The sequence below is a fragment of the Taudactylus pleione genome, unplaced genomic scaffold (assembly GCF_031769625.1).
Source record: "Taudactylus pleione unplaced genomic scaffold, aTauple2 ptg001987l, whole genome shotgun sequence".
Classification (NCBI taxonomy): domain Eukaryota; kingdom Metazoa; phylum Chordata; class Amphibia; order Anura; family Myobatrachidae; genus Taudactylus; species Taudactylus pleione.
Genome location: NW_028286383.1, coordinates 1,064,361 through 1,078,562, shown reverse-complemented (window position 1 = coordinate 1,078,562; position 14,202 = coordinate 1,064,361). Strand labels below are relative to the sequence as shown.

The window sequence follows — 14,202 nt, the reverse complement described above, 5'->3', positions numbered from 1 at the left end:
TGAGAGGTGACAGTGGAGCGATGGGAGCAATCAGACAGTGACATGTGACAGCAGAGTGCTGGGAGTAGTCAGACAGTGACAGGTGATTGCAGAACACTGGGAGCAATCAGACAGTGAGAGGTGACAGTGGAGCGATGGGAGCAATCAGACAGTGAGAGGTGACAGTGGAGCGATGGGAGCAATCAGACAGTGAGAGGTGACAGTGGAGCGATGGGAGCAATCAGACAGTGACAGGAGACTAGAGAGTATATGCGTCTGAGATCACTAAAACATATATAACAAAGAAACAAATTTAGCTGTAAGCTAATTTATTCATACTAATAGCAACAATGAATCCAATCATTAAGCTGCATACACACCTAAAGCCTATCTGTCCTACCATCCAACTAGTTGATTGGTTGGAATTAGAGATGAGCAGGTTCGGATCTCAGAGATCCACACCCATCCGAATTTCAGGGATCCGGGGCGATCCGAGCGCACCTAAGGCAAAACCTCATGACCCCGCTGGCAGGTCGCGTGGTTTTGTTTTGCGCAGGCTTAATGCTGATTGGCCGAGAGAGCTGTCATGTCACGCTCTCAGCCAATCAGCGTTAAGACCATTGAAAATGCACAGAGAGATAGAAAAAGAAGATGGCGCCCGCCTTCTCACGCCACCCACCGCTGGCACCCCTGTTGCTGCCACCACCAGCACCCCCACTGGCGGCATCCCCCGCTGCTGACACCACATCTGCCGACACTCCTGCACTGCTGCCCCATGTACTGAGGACACAGTCAGTGACCCCCACACTGCCGACGCTCCCACACTGAGAACACCACCAGCACCCCTGCACTGCCAACACTGTCAGCATACATGCACTGAGGACACCGCTAGCAGCCCCGCTCTCTGCCGGCACCACCAGCACCCTGCATTGAGAACACCTCTGCACTGCCGACACAGCCAGCAAACCTGCCCTAAAGACACCAATGGCACCCCCGCACTGCCAACATCGGCACCCTTCACTGAGGACACTGCCAGCACCGCAGCACTGCCATTCCATGTACTGAGGACACTGTCAGCAACCCCGCTCTGCCGACACTGCTGTCATAGTAAGTGCACTATTGGTGTATACAACCCACACTGTATTACCCACTGTATCCATGTTGGAAGTTAGAAGCTGAACTACCACATGTTAGTGCGGCCCACTGTGTCACTTAGCTTAGTCAGCCAGCTAGCTCAATGCAACCTTTTGGCCTTAAGATGAAGCAAATAATATTGTGAGGTGGTCAAAATTGATTGGAAATTACTGGAAATAAATGTTATTGAGGTTAATTATACTGTAGGGACAAAAACAGGCCCATTTTATGTGAGACAGTGGCAGGTTATTATATAGAGTACTGGGAAAGGTCAAACTGACGTTACTGGGGATTGCTTAGAACAATCAGACAGACAGTGACAGGTGACAGCAGAGCGCTGGGAGCAGTGAGACAGTGACAGGTGACAGCAGAGCGCTTGGAGCAGTGACACAGTGACAGGTGACAGCAGAGCGCTGGGAGAGGTCAGACAGTGACAAGTGACTGCAGAGTGCTGGGAGAGGTCAGGCAGTGACGTTACTAGGGATTGCTTAGAGCAATCAGACAGTGACAGGTGACAGCAGAGCGCTGGGAGCAGTGAGACAGTAACAAGTGACTGCAGAGTGCTTGGAGAGGTCAGACAGTGACAAGTGACTGCAGAGTGCTGGGAGAGGTAAGGCAGTGACGTTACTGGGGATTGCTTAGAGCAATCAGACAGTGACAGGTGAGAGCAGAGCAGTGAGACAGGGACAGGTGACAGCAGAGCGCTGGGAGCAGTGTGACAGGGACAGGTGACAGCAGAGCGCTGGGAGAGGTCAGACAGTGACAGGTGAGAGCAGAGCAGTGTGACAGTGACAGGTGATCATGTCGTCCAGCCTGTGGAAGATTCTGAACCAGTCCTGGCTGTCGGGGAATGTCTATCAGATCGTGCAGGTTGCTGTGTTCCTGTGTTCCGGGCTGCTGCTGGTGAAGGTGATATCATTTTACTACAGATGGAAGAGACTGGAGGCAGCACTGCAGGACTTTCCAGGGCCACCATGTCACTGGTTGTATGGTCATGTCCATCAGGTAAGGGCACTCCCAGAGAGCATGTCTAACACACCAAGGGGTGTATTTACTAATGTGCAGGTGTTTATAATTGGAGTTGTTGCCTATAGCAACCAACCAGATTCTACATAACATTTATTTAGAACCCTCTAGAAGATAATAGCTAGAATCTGATTGGTTGCTATGGTCAACAATTCCTTTTCTAAGAACCTGCACTTTAGTAACTACCCCCCAGGGGACACCTATAGGGGCATATTCAAAACCCTGCAGCTAATTCCTGCACCGGACCGATTCAATTACCGGGAATGCCTCACGCGTGAGTCCCCAAGACCCCACGTGCAAGTCCCCGCAGTAGGAATTTACCTTGCAGCTCATGGAGGTGCGATGTACAATCCACATTAAAACAACCAAATCGGCCTCGTGCGCGGGGAAAAAAACATTTGTTTATGCGGAATCAATGAGTTTCCGCGCGTGAGATTTTACGGCAAGGGAAAAATGCTATTTCATTGAATAGCTTTTTCCTGCGTCACGGGAATTTTGGTCTGCAATTAGTCACGGGGAGAACCCCGCCATTAAAATGACTATGCCCCATAGTGTATTTCTGCTGATCTGAAAAAGTTGTAAACACCCGATCGTGTTATCTACTTTGTTTTTTCATTAATTTTAGACTTTTTACCTTTGGGAAGTAGTATTCTACTCCCCCGAGAGATCCAAATAACTGAGCCAAAGGCCACTTACCGTACTGTGTAGTGTGTATAGTATTTATAGGATTTGTGTAGTATGTATAGTATTTATAGGATTTGTGTAGTGTGTATAGTATTTATAGGATTTGTGTAGTGTGTATAGTATTTATAGGATTTGTGTAGTATGTATAGTATTTATAGGATTTGTGTAGTGTGTATAGTATTTATAGGATTTGTGTAGTGTGTATAGTATTTATAGGATTTGTGTAGTATGTATAGTATTTATAGGATTTGTGTAGTGTGTATAGTATTTATAGGATTTGTGTAGTGTGTATAGTATTTATAGGATTTGTGTAGTGTGTATAGTATTTATAGGATTTGTGTAGTGTGTATTTGTAGCATTTATAGGATTTGTGTAGTGTGTATAGTATTTATAGGATTTGTGTAGTGTGTATTTGTAGTATTTATAGGATTTGTGTAGTGTGTATAGTATTTATAGGATTTGTGTAGTGTGTATAGTATTTATAGGATTTGTGTAGTGTGTATAGTATTTATAGGATTTGTGTAGTGTGTATAGTATTTATAGGATTTGTGTAGTGTGTATTTGTAGTATTTATAGGATTTGTGTAGTGTGTATTTGTAGCATTTAAAGGATTTGTGTAGTGTGTATAGTATTTATAGGATTTGTGTAGTATGTATAGTATTTATAGGATTTGTGTAGTGTGTATAGTATTTATAGGATTTGTGTAGTATGTATAGTATTTATAGGATTTGTGTAGTGTGTATAGTATTTATAGGATTTGTGTAGTATGTATAGTATTTATAGGATTTGTGTAGTATGTATAGTATTTATAGGATTTGTGTAGTGTGTATAGTATTTATAGGATTTGTGTAGTATGTATAGTATTTATAGGATTTGTGTAGTGTGTATTTGTAGCATTTATAGGATTTGTGTAGTATGTATAGTATTTATAGGATTTGTGTAGTGTGTATTTGTAGCATTTATAGGATTTGTGTAGTGTGTATTTGTAGTATTTATAGGATTTGTGTAGTGTGTATAGTATTTATAGGATTTGTGTAGTATGTATAGTATTTATAGGATTTGTGTAGTGTGTATAGTATTTATAGGATTTGTGTAGTGTGTATTTGTAGTATTTATAGGATTTGTGTAGTGTGTATAGTATTTATAGGATTTGTGTAGTATGTATAGTATTTATAGGATTTGTGTAGTGTGTATAGTATTTATAGGATTTGTGTAGTATGTATAGTATTTATAGGATTTGTGTAGTGTTTATAGTATTTATAGGATTTGTGTAGTATGTATAGTATTTATAGGATTTGTGTAGTGTGTATAGTATTTATAGGATTTGTGTAGTGTGTATAGTATTTATAGGATTTGTGTAGTGTTTATAGTATTTATAGGATTTGTGTAGTATGTATAGTATTTATAGGATTTGTGTAGTGTTTATAGTATTTATAGGATTTGTGTAGTGTGTATAGTATTTATAGGATTTGTGTAGTGTTTATAGTATTTATAGGATTTGTGTAGTGTGTATAGTATTTATAGGATTTGTGTAGTGTGTATTTGTAGCATTTATAGGATTTGTGTAGTGTGTATTTGTAGTATTTATAGGATTTGTGTAGTGTGATAAGGAGTGGAGGCTGCTGCTCTTTTTTTTAATTTCCTTTAAACACTTTCCTGACGTGGTCACATGGGATGCGAACGCAGCCAGCTGACAAGGTGCGACCGCTCCGCCCCACTGTGTTCTGCATGTGTAGAACAGATCTCATCTGACTCCCCGCACTCTCCTAGGGAATCGGCAATTTCTGACCGGTTTGATGGAAAAATCATCAGTTAAGTAGTTAAGAGGCAGCTAAATACTTGTTATAATATATGAAGATCCATAATGTAAACCTCAATAATGACAGAAGGTAAGTCCTGTCCACCTCCCCAGCCAGTGGTTGCTATAGGGCCTAATCCAGGAGTGTACAGTGTGTAAATAAATGCCTCCTGCCGGCTTCTATGATCCGCTGCTGCATCCGGAGAGGCAGCATGGGATCACTCTCCTGCCCACCGGACATCTGAGTAACCCTCAGTCATGTGAAATCACGCTGCAGAGGTCAGGTGCACTGAAAGACACAGACCCTGGCCACACCTTGAAAATGTGGCACACGCCCCCATTTTCAAGAATGCAGCCTGCTGCCACCCTGTTCTCACCCACAATTGCGATCGTCATCTCAGACACGGATCCTCACATGCACAGTACCAGAGGCGGATTTAGGCCTCATGGGGCCCTGAGCAAGACACTGATTTGGGGCCCCCCTTCCTCAAACAATTGTATAACACTATATTTTTATTCCTGATTTATTCCCCTTACATTATTTGTCAGTTTTCCTCCTTATATTCAACTTTTTAAAACATTAAACATTACAGACATCACAAACATTACAGACATCACAAACATTACAGACATCACAAACATTACAGACATCACAAACATTACAGACATCACAAACATTACAGACATCACAAACATTACTAACGGAATCGGTATGAAATGCCGCCGGCCACATGGCCAGCAAAGGCAGAGTTCCTGGCAGCGGAAGCCCGACAGCACTGGAAATCCCAATCATTGCTAAGGTAAGTATAAACTAACCTAACCCAGTAACCTTAACCCTCCTTAGGGGTGCCTTACCCTAACCTCCCCCAAGTGCCTAACCCTAATTCCCCCTTTCCACGCTGCCTAAACCTAAGTCCCCCGGGGGGGGTACCTAACCCTAAGTCCCCCTCGGGGGTGCCTAACACTAACCCTCCCTCCCCCTAGCCTAACCCCAAGTCCCCCCCAGGTGCCCTAAACCTAACCCTCCCCCCTGCGGCTGTTCGCTCGCAGTGCCCGGCATCCCTTCGATCGGGATGCCGGGCGCCTGTCGCCCGGCATCTGGAAAATGTCAGGCGTCTACATCTAGATGACCGGTATTTCACCCTCGCCGGGATATCACAGTCGGGAAGTCGGCTGTCAGTATAGTGTATGCCCAGCATTAGTGACAGACAGATATGTGACAGATAAGTGTATAGTGTATACCCAGCATTAGTGATAGACAGATATGTGACAGATAAGTGTATAGTGTATACCCAGCATTAGTGATAGACAGATATGTGACAGATAAGTGTATAGTGTATACCCAGCATTAGTGATAGACAGATATGTGACAGATAAGTGTATAGTGTATGCCCAGCATTAGTGTCAGACAGATATGTGACAGATAAGTGTATATTGTATACCCAGCATTAGTGATAGACAGAAAAGTGTATAGTGTATACCCAGCATTAATGATAGACAGATATGTGACAGATAAGTGTATAGTGTATACCCAGCATTAGTGATAGACAGATATGTGACAGATAAGTGTATAGTGTATGCCCAGCATTAGTGATAGACAGACAGATATGTGACAGATAAGTGTATAGTGTATACCCAGCATTAGTGATACAGATGTGTGACAGATAAGTGTATAGTGTATACCCAGCATTAGTGACAGATATGTGATAGATAAGTGTATAGTGTACGCCCAGCATTAGTGATAGACAGATATGTGACAGATAAGTGTATAGTGTATACCCAGCATTAGTGATAGACAGATAAGTGTATAGTATATACCCAGCATTAGTGATAGACAGATGTGTGACAGATAAGTGTATAGTGTATACCCAGCATTAGTGATAGACAGACAGATATGTGACAGATAAGTGTATAGTGTATACCCAGCATTAGTGACAGACAGATATGTGACAGATAAGTGTATAGTGTATGCCCAGCATTAGTGATAGACAGATAAGTGTATAGTATATACCCAGCATTAGTGATAGACAGATGTGTGACAGATAAGTGTATAGTGTACGCCCAGCATTAGTGATAGACAGACAGATATGTGACAGATAAGTGTATAGTGTATACCCAGCATTAGTGACAGACAGATATGTGACAGATAAGTGTATAGTGTATGCCCAGCATTAGTGATAGACAGATAAGTGTATAGTGTATGCCCAGCATTAGTGATACAGATATGTGACAGATAAGTGTATACCCAGCATTAGTGATACAGATGTGTGACAGATAAGTGTATAGTGTACGCCCAGCATTAGTGATAGACAGATATGTGACAGATAAGTGTATAGTGTATGCCCAGCATTAGTGATAGACAGATAAGTGTATACCCAGCATTAGTGATAGACAGATATGTGACAGATAAGTGTATAGTGTATACCCAGCATTAGTGACAGATATGTGATAGATAAGTGTATACCCAGCATTAGTGACAGACAGATATGTGACAGATAAGTGTATAGTGTATACCCAGCATTAGTGATAGACAGATATGTGACAGATAAGTGTATAGTGTATACCCAGCATTAGTGATAGACAGATATGTGACAGATAAGTGTATAGTGTATGCCCAGCATTAGTGATAGACAGATAAGTGTATACCCAGCATTAGTGACAGATAAGTGTATAGTGTATACACAGCATTAGTGATAGACAGATATGTGACAGATAAGTGTATAGTGTACGCCCAGCATTAGTGATAGACAGATATGTGACAGATAAGTGTATAGTGTATACCCAGCATTAGTGATAGACAGATATGTGACAGATAAGTGTATAGTGTATACCCAGCATTAGTGATAGACAGACAGATATGTGACAGATAAGTGTATAGTGTATGCCCAGCATTAGTGATAGACAGATAAGTGTATACCCAGCATTAGTGATAGACAGATGTGACAGATAAGTGTATAGTGTATACCCAGCATTAGTGATAGACAGATATGTGACAGATAAGTGTATAGTGTATACCCAGCATTAGTGACAGATATGTGACAGATAAGTGTATAGTGTATACCCAGCATTAGTGATAGACAGATATGTGACAGATAAGTGTATAGTGTATACCCAGCATTAGTGATAGACAGATATGTGACAGATAAGTGTATAGTGTATGCCCAGCATTAGTGATAGACAGATATGTGACAGATAAGTGTATAGTGTATACCCAGCATTAGTGATAGACAGACATGTGACAGATAAGTGTGTAGTGTATACCCAGCATTAGTGATAGACAGATATGTGACAGATAAGTGTATAGTGTATACCCAGCATTAGTGATAGACAGATATGTGACAGATGTGTATAGGGTATGCCCAGCATTAGTGATAGACAGATAAGTGAATAGTGTATACCCAGCATTAGTGACAGACAGATAAGTGTATAGTGTACGCCCAGCATTAGTGATAGACAGATATGTGACAGATAAGTGTATAGAGTATACCCAGCATTAGTGATAGACAGATATGTGACAGATAAGTGTATAGTGTATGCCCAGCATTAGTGACAGATATGTGACAGATAAGTGTATAGTGTATGCCCAGCATTAGTGATAGACAGATATATGACAGATAAGTGTATAGTGTATACCCAGCATTAGTGATAGACAGATAAGTGTATAGTGTATGCCCAGCATTAGTGATAGACAGATATGTGACAGATAAGTGTATACCCAGCATTAGTGATAGACAGATATGTGACAGATAAGTGTATAGTGTATGCCCAGCATTAGTGATAGATATGTTACAGATAAGTGTATAGTGTATACCCAGCATTTGTGATAGACAGATATGTGACAGATAAGTGTATAGTGTATGCCCAGCATTAGTGACAGATATGTGACAGATAAGTGTATAGTGTATACCCAGCATTAGTGACAGACAGATATGTGACAGATAAGTGTCTAGTGTATGCCCAGCATTAGTGATAGATATGTGACAGATAAGTGTATAGTGTATACCCAGCATTAGTGATAGACAGATGTGACAGATAAGTGTATAGTGTATACCCAGCATTAGTGATAGACAGATATGTGACAGATAAGTATATAGTGTATACCCAGCATTAGTAATAGACAGATATGTGACAGATAAGTGTATAGTGTATACCCAGCATTAGTAATAGACAGATGTGACAGATAAGTGTATAGTGTATACCCAGCATTAGTGATAGACAGATGTGTGACAGATAAGTGTATAGTGTATGTCCAGCATTAGTGATAGACAGATATGTGACAGATAAGTGTATAGTGTATGCCCAGCATTAGTGATAAACAGATATGTGACAGATAAGTATATAGTGTATGCCCAGCATTAGTGATAGACAGACAGATATGACAGATAAGTGTATAGTGTATGCCCAGCATTAGTGACAGACAGATATGTGACAGATAAGTGTATAGTGTATGCCCAGCATTAGTGATAGACAGATCAGTGTATACCCAGCATTAGTGATAGACATATAAGTGTATAGTGTATGCCCAGCATTAGTGATAGACAGATCAGTGTATAGTGTATGCCCAGCATTAGTGATAGACAGATAAGTGTATAGTGTATGCCCAGCATTAGTGATAGACAGATATGTGACAGATCAGTGTATAGTGTATACCCAGCATTAGTGACAGATAAGTGTATAGTGTATGCCCAGCATTAGTGATAGACAGATAAGTGTATACCCAGCATTAGTGACAGACATATAAGTGTATAGTGTATGCCCAGCATTAGTGACAGACAGATATGTGACAGATAAGTGTATAGTGTATGCCCAGCATTAGTGATAGACAGATCAGTGTATAGTGTATGCCCAGCATTAGTGATAGACAGATCAGTGTATAGTGTATGCCCAGCATTAGTGGTAAACAGATCAGTGTATAGTGTATGCCCAGCATTAGTGATAGACAGATCAGTGTATAGTGTATGCCCAGCATTAGTGATAGACAGATCAGTGTATAGTGTATGCCCAGCATTAGTGATAGACAGATCAGTGTATACCCAGCATTAGTGATAGACAGATCAGTGTATACCCAGCATTAGTGATAGACAGATCAGTGTATACCCAGCATTAGTGATAGACAGATATGTGACAGATCAGTGTATAGTGTATGCCCAGCATTAGTGATAGACAGATATGTGACAGATCAGTGTATAGTGTATGCCCAGCATTAGTGATAGACAGATCAGTGTATAGTGTATGCCCAGCATTAGTGATAGACAGATCAGTGTATAGTGTATGCCCAGCATTAGTGATAGACAGATCAGTGTATACCCAGCATTAGTGATAGACAGATAAGTGTATAGTGTATGCCCAGCATTAGTGATAGACAGATCAGTGTATAGTGTATGCCCAGCATTAGTGATAGATAAGTGTATAGTGTATGCCCAGCATTAGTGATAGACAGATCAGTGTATAGTGTATACCCAGCATTAGTGATAGACAGATATGTGACAGATAAGTGTATAGTGAATGCCCAGCTTAAGGGGTAAATGTACTAAAGTGAGAATTTTTAGAAGTGAGTTGTTAGAAGTGGGGATGTTGCCCATAGCAACCAATCAGATTCTACTTAACATAACTAGCACCATTTAGCAGATAATTGCTAGAATCTGATTGGTTGCTATGGACAACATCTCTTCTAGAACTCACTTCTAAAAAGTCTCACCTTAGTAAATTTACCCCTAAGCATAAACAATATCATACAGTAAAATCCCTGATCACTATACAGTTATATTATATTATATAATTATTGTTACAGTGTTATTTTGTGTGTTTTTGTACAGATGCATGCAAGAGGTTATTGAGGTCCAGTTGTTTAACAAGATCTGATTCCACAGCCAGCAAAGATAGTGCTAATAGATGATCTGACCCATGGTGGTTCTTTCATTTTTAATGAAATTAGACAGGGAAATGACCTATATGCACTGGCGTTAGCAATAGGCATACATAAAAAGTACGTAGCATGTTGTCTGTATTGGTTAATACATCCAGGAGATCATAGTCAATTATATACTGACTCATTGCCCCTGAGTTATCCTCCTAAGGCAACACTGAAGAAAATTGGATAAATTCTTCAGTAAAACGCTCATCAAGATGGTCTGGATTATTTTTGTCCATCTCATTTATGTGTATTCCAGCTGATGGTTTAAGAATTGCAAATGGAATAATGATATCACTATTTCCCTCAGAAAGCGCTGATAGTATAATGTTCTCATGGTGCTCTCCTGTATAGGAATGTATTGGCACAAATCCTAAAATTCATTCTACTCATCCATCTTGGTTCACATATCTCACAACTATTGCTACTTGTTCAACATGACTGAGATCTGGAGTGAAATCCACAATAACAGAATTATATTGGGCCAGTTTGAGCTCAAGGACTATTGTATCTAAAACTTTAGCTCCCATAAGGCCAATAAATTCTTCAACTGAGTTTGAGAACATGTAATTACTTACTCCACTCTCTGCTCCTCCATATTACTTGATATGAGTATCAAGAAAACAGATCAAATTAGGTGATAAGTTCCAGACATGCAAGGAAACATCCATTCTGTTTAAAACCAAATATCTCATCATGACCACGAAAGGTAAACCGTGCTCCCCTAGGAAATTTATAAGGGCAACAACTCTGTTTAAGACTTCTCTCCAGCATTGTGTTCATTATCTAATTGTAAAGCCAGGGCATGGTCTAACCAGCAACTATGTTTGGCTTGTTGTGTTAATGTCATTACACAGCTGCGATGATCACTTGATGTTTGATGTTCCTTCAACCTTGTTCCAGCATTTTCCAATCGTTAGATCCAGCTGCTTCAAGTGCACGTGGTTTAAAGCTGCCACACACTAGACCAACTTACATCCAACCAGCCAACTTGTTGATTGGTTGGAATGAAAATCTGGTAACATATGGGAGTAAATGATTATCAGCAATTTGCTCCTAAATGCCAGAAAACAGATGCAAATGGTCGTTCAGACAAGTTTGAGCAAATTTTTTGCTCAAACATTTAACAAACAACAGTTTTTGTCCATTTTCCGGCATTTGGGAGCAAATTGCAGATTGTAATTTGCTTTTATTCCTTTGAAAAAAAATAAAAAATAAAACAGAAATGTCCCTTGGTTGGCGCACTAACAAAAAATGTGATAAAATTTAACTTTTATTAAACAATATTAAAATTGTATATATAATAATCTCTCCAGTGAAATATCAAAAATGAAAAAACGTCTCAGTGTGTTAATTATTGAAATGAATAGTGTTATTGGTACACCTGCGCGTGTAATGGCGACACAAAAATGGATATTAATAAATAGAAAATCTCTCACAACATGTTAATGCTATTAATATGTTCAAGAAGTCTAATTTTAAATGGTCTTATGGTCTTGCCAATATATTTCTTGCCACATGGGCATATTAGTTGGTATACTAACCCGGAGGAATTACAGTTGATGTAATTATCAATTTTCCACTTATGTCCAAAATAATCTAAAAATTGTTTGGTAGGTGCCATATACTGGCAAGCTTTACACTGCTTACAACTAAAGGAACCTTGAGTTGGAAAACCAGATTTTTTTAGGGGAAGACAAGTGGCTATGTACTAAAAGGTCTTGTAAGTTGCTTGACCTTCTCCAACTCATCGGCACTCGACTGGGGAGTATTTTTGCAAATCATGATCAGTATGAAGGATAGGCCAGTGTTGTTGTTAGATGGTATTAATTTCTCGCCATTTTTTATTAAAAGTACCTATAAATCTCACTGGTTCCTCACTTTTAGTTTTAATTTTAGGAATCAGTAATGTATCTCTAGCCTGTGTGTGTACATCCTTCTTCACCTTTTTCAATAATCTATTACTGTACCCCCTTGTCATAAGCCTATCACATAATTCATGTTCCCTTACTATATAATCATGATCTTCAGAACAGTTTCTCTTAGTCACTTCTCACATGCATATCATGGCAATTCTGACATGCAGTGGACATTGCAGAATATTATCCCACTTATAGGGATATTATAGCATGCCACATATAATTGGTCCCAATTAAATGCATTTTTTGATTTGCTATTTTTGGATTTGCATATATTCTATGACTTATTTGTGAGAGATTTTCTATTTATTAATATCCATTTTTGTGTCGCCATTACACGCGCAGGTGTACCAATAACACTATTCATTTCAATAATTAACACACTGAGACGTTTTTTCATTTTTTATATTTCACTGTAGAGATTATTATATATACAATTTTAATATTGTTTAATAAAAGTTAAATTTTATCACATTTTTTGTTAGTGCGCCAACCAAGGGACATTTCTGTTTTATTTTTTATTTTTTTTCAAAGGAATAAAAGCAAATTACAATCTGCAATTTGCTCCCAAATGCCGGAAAATGGACAAAAACTGTTGTTTGTTAAATGTTTGAGCAAAAAATTTGCTCAAACTTGTCTGACCGACCATTTGCATCTGTTTTCTGGCATTTAGGAGCAAATTGCTGATAATCATTTACTCCCATATGTTACCAGATTCTCATTCCAACCAATCAACAAGTTGGCTGGTTGGATGTAAGTTGGTCTAGTGTGTGGCAGCTTTAAACCACGTGCACTTGAAGCAGCTGGATCTAACGATTGGAAAATGCTGGAACAAGGTTGAAGGAACATCAAACATCAAGTGATCATCGCAGCTGTGTAATGACATTAACACAACAAGCCAAACATAGTTGCTGGTTAGACCATGCCCTGGCTTTACAATTAGATAATGAACACACAGACGTTTTTTCATTTTTTATATTTCACTGGAGAGATTATTATATATACAATTTTAATATTGTTTAATAAAAGTTAAATTTGATCAAATTTTTTGTTAGTGCGCCAACCAAGGGACATTTCTGTTTTCTTTTTTATTTTTCTTCCATGTTGTATCTTGTCCTTGGCAGCACGCCCCAGACGTCGCATAAATATTGAATTTATTACTCTATATATTAGGGTTTCACACTTATTTTTAAACAAATATTTACTGGTGCAGAAGCTTTCCCCAGATTCCTTTCCTTCTATCCTAACGCTTTTATTCCTTTCCCGAGTTTCATTCCAACCAATCAACTAGTTGGCTGGTTGGACAGATAATCTTTAGATGTGTGGCCAGCTTAAGGCTGTACAGTTTACAAAAGATGCAGATTACAGCGCCTTTTGATTTAGAGTATATAAGACAAACACGGTGAACACTTTCACCATTCATTTTTTTTCTCCAAATTAGATCTGGAGTTAGAAGTCATTTGCCATCAGAATAGATTAATCTGGATGCTAAAAAATGTGACAGAGAATTTTTTAATTGATTGCGGGAAAAATATTCTCTCATGGATTCTGTAATTGTTATTACCCAGTGTCCAGTCGGTGGAGTCATGAGAATAATTTACAATGATATAATCCTCTATAGATTTTCTGGATGAAACTTGTGATCTAGACAAGGCAGTGTATAATTTCTGAATGAGTCTGAAGATCTGAAATTTCTTCAACAATAGCAGAAGATGTATGTTGTACATTTGTTTATTCTGTCTCATGGGATG

General features: G+C 39.3%; 1 protein-coding gene across 1 annotated transcript in view; it reads left to right on the top strand.

The window, feature by feature from the left end:
• The first annotated feature begins 1,721 nt into the window (after positions 1-1,721).
• LOC148435881 (cytochrome P450 4B1-like) overlaps positions 1,722-14,202 on the top strand; it is a 351,835-nt gene continuing 339,354 nt past the window's right edge. Inside the window, exon 1 of the mRNA XM_088465383.1 lies at positions 1,722-2,118. Within this exon, the coding sequence (XP_088321509.1) occupies positions 1,915-2,118 (204 nt within the window). The 5' untranslated portion in view covers positions 1,722-1,914. The remainder of the gene's footprint in view (positions 2,119-14,202) is intronic.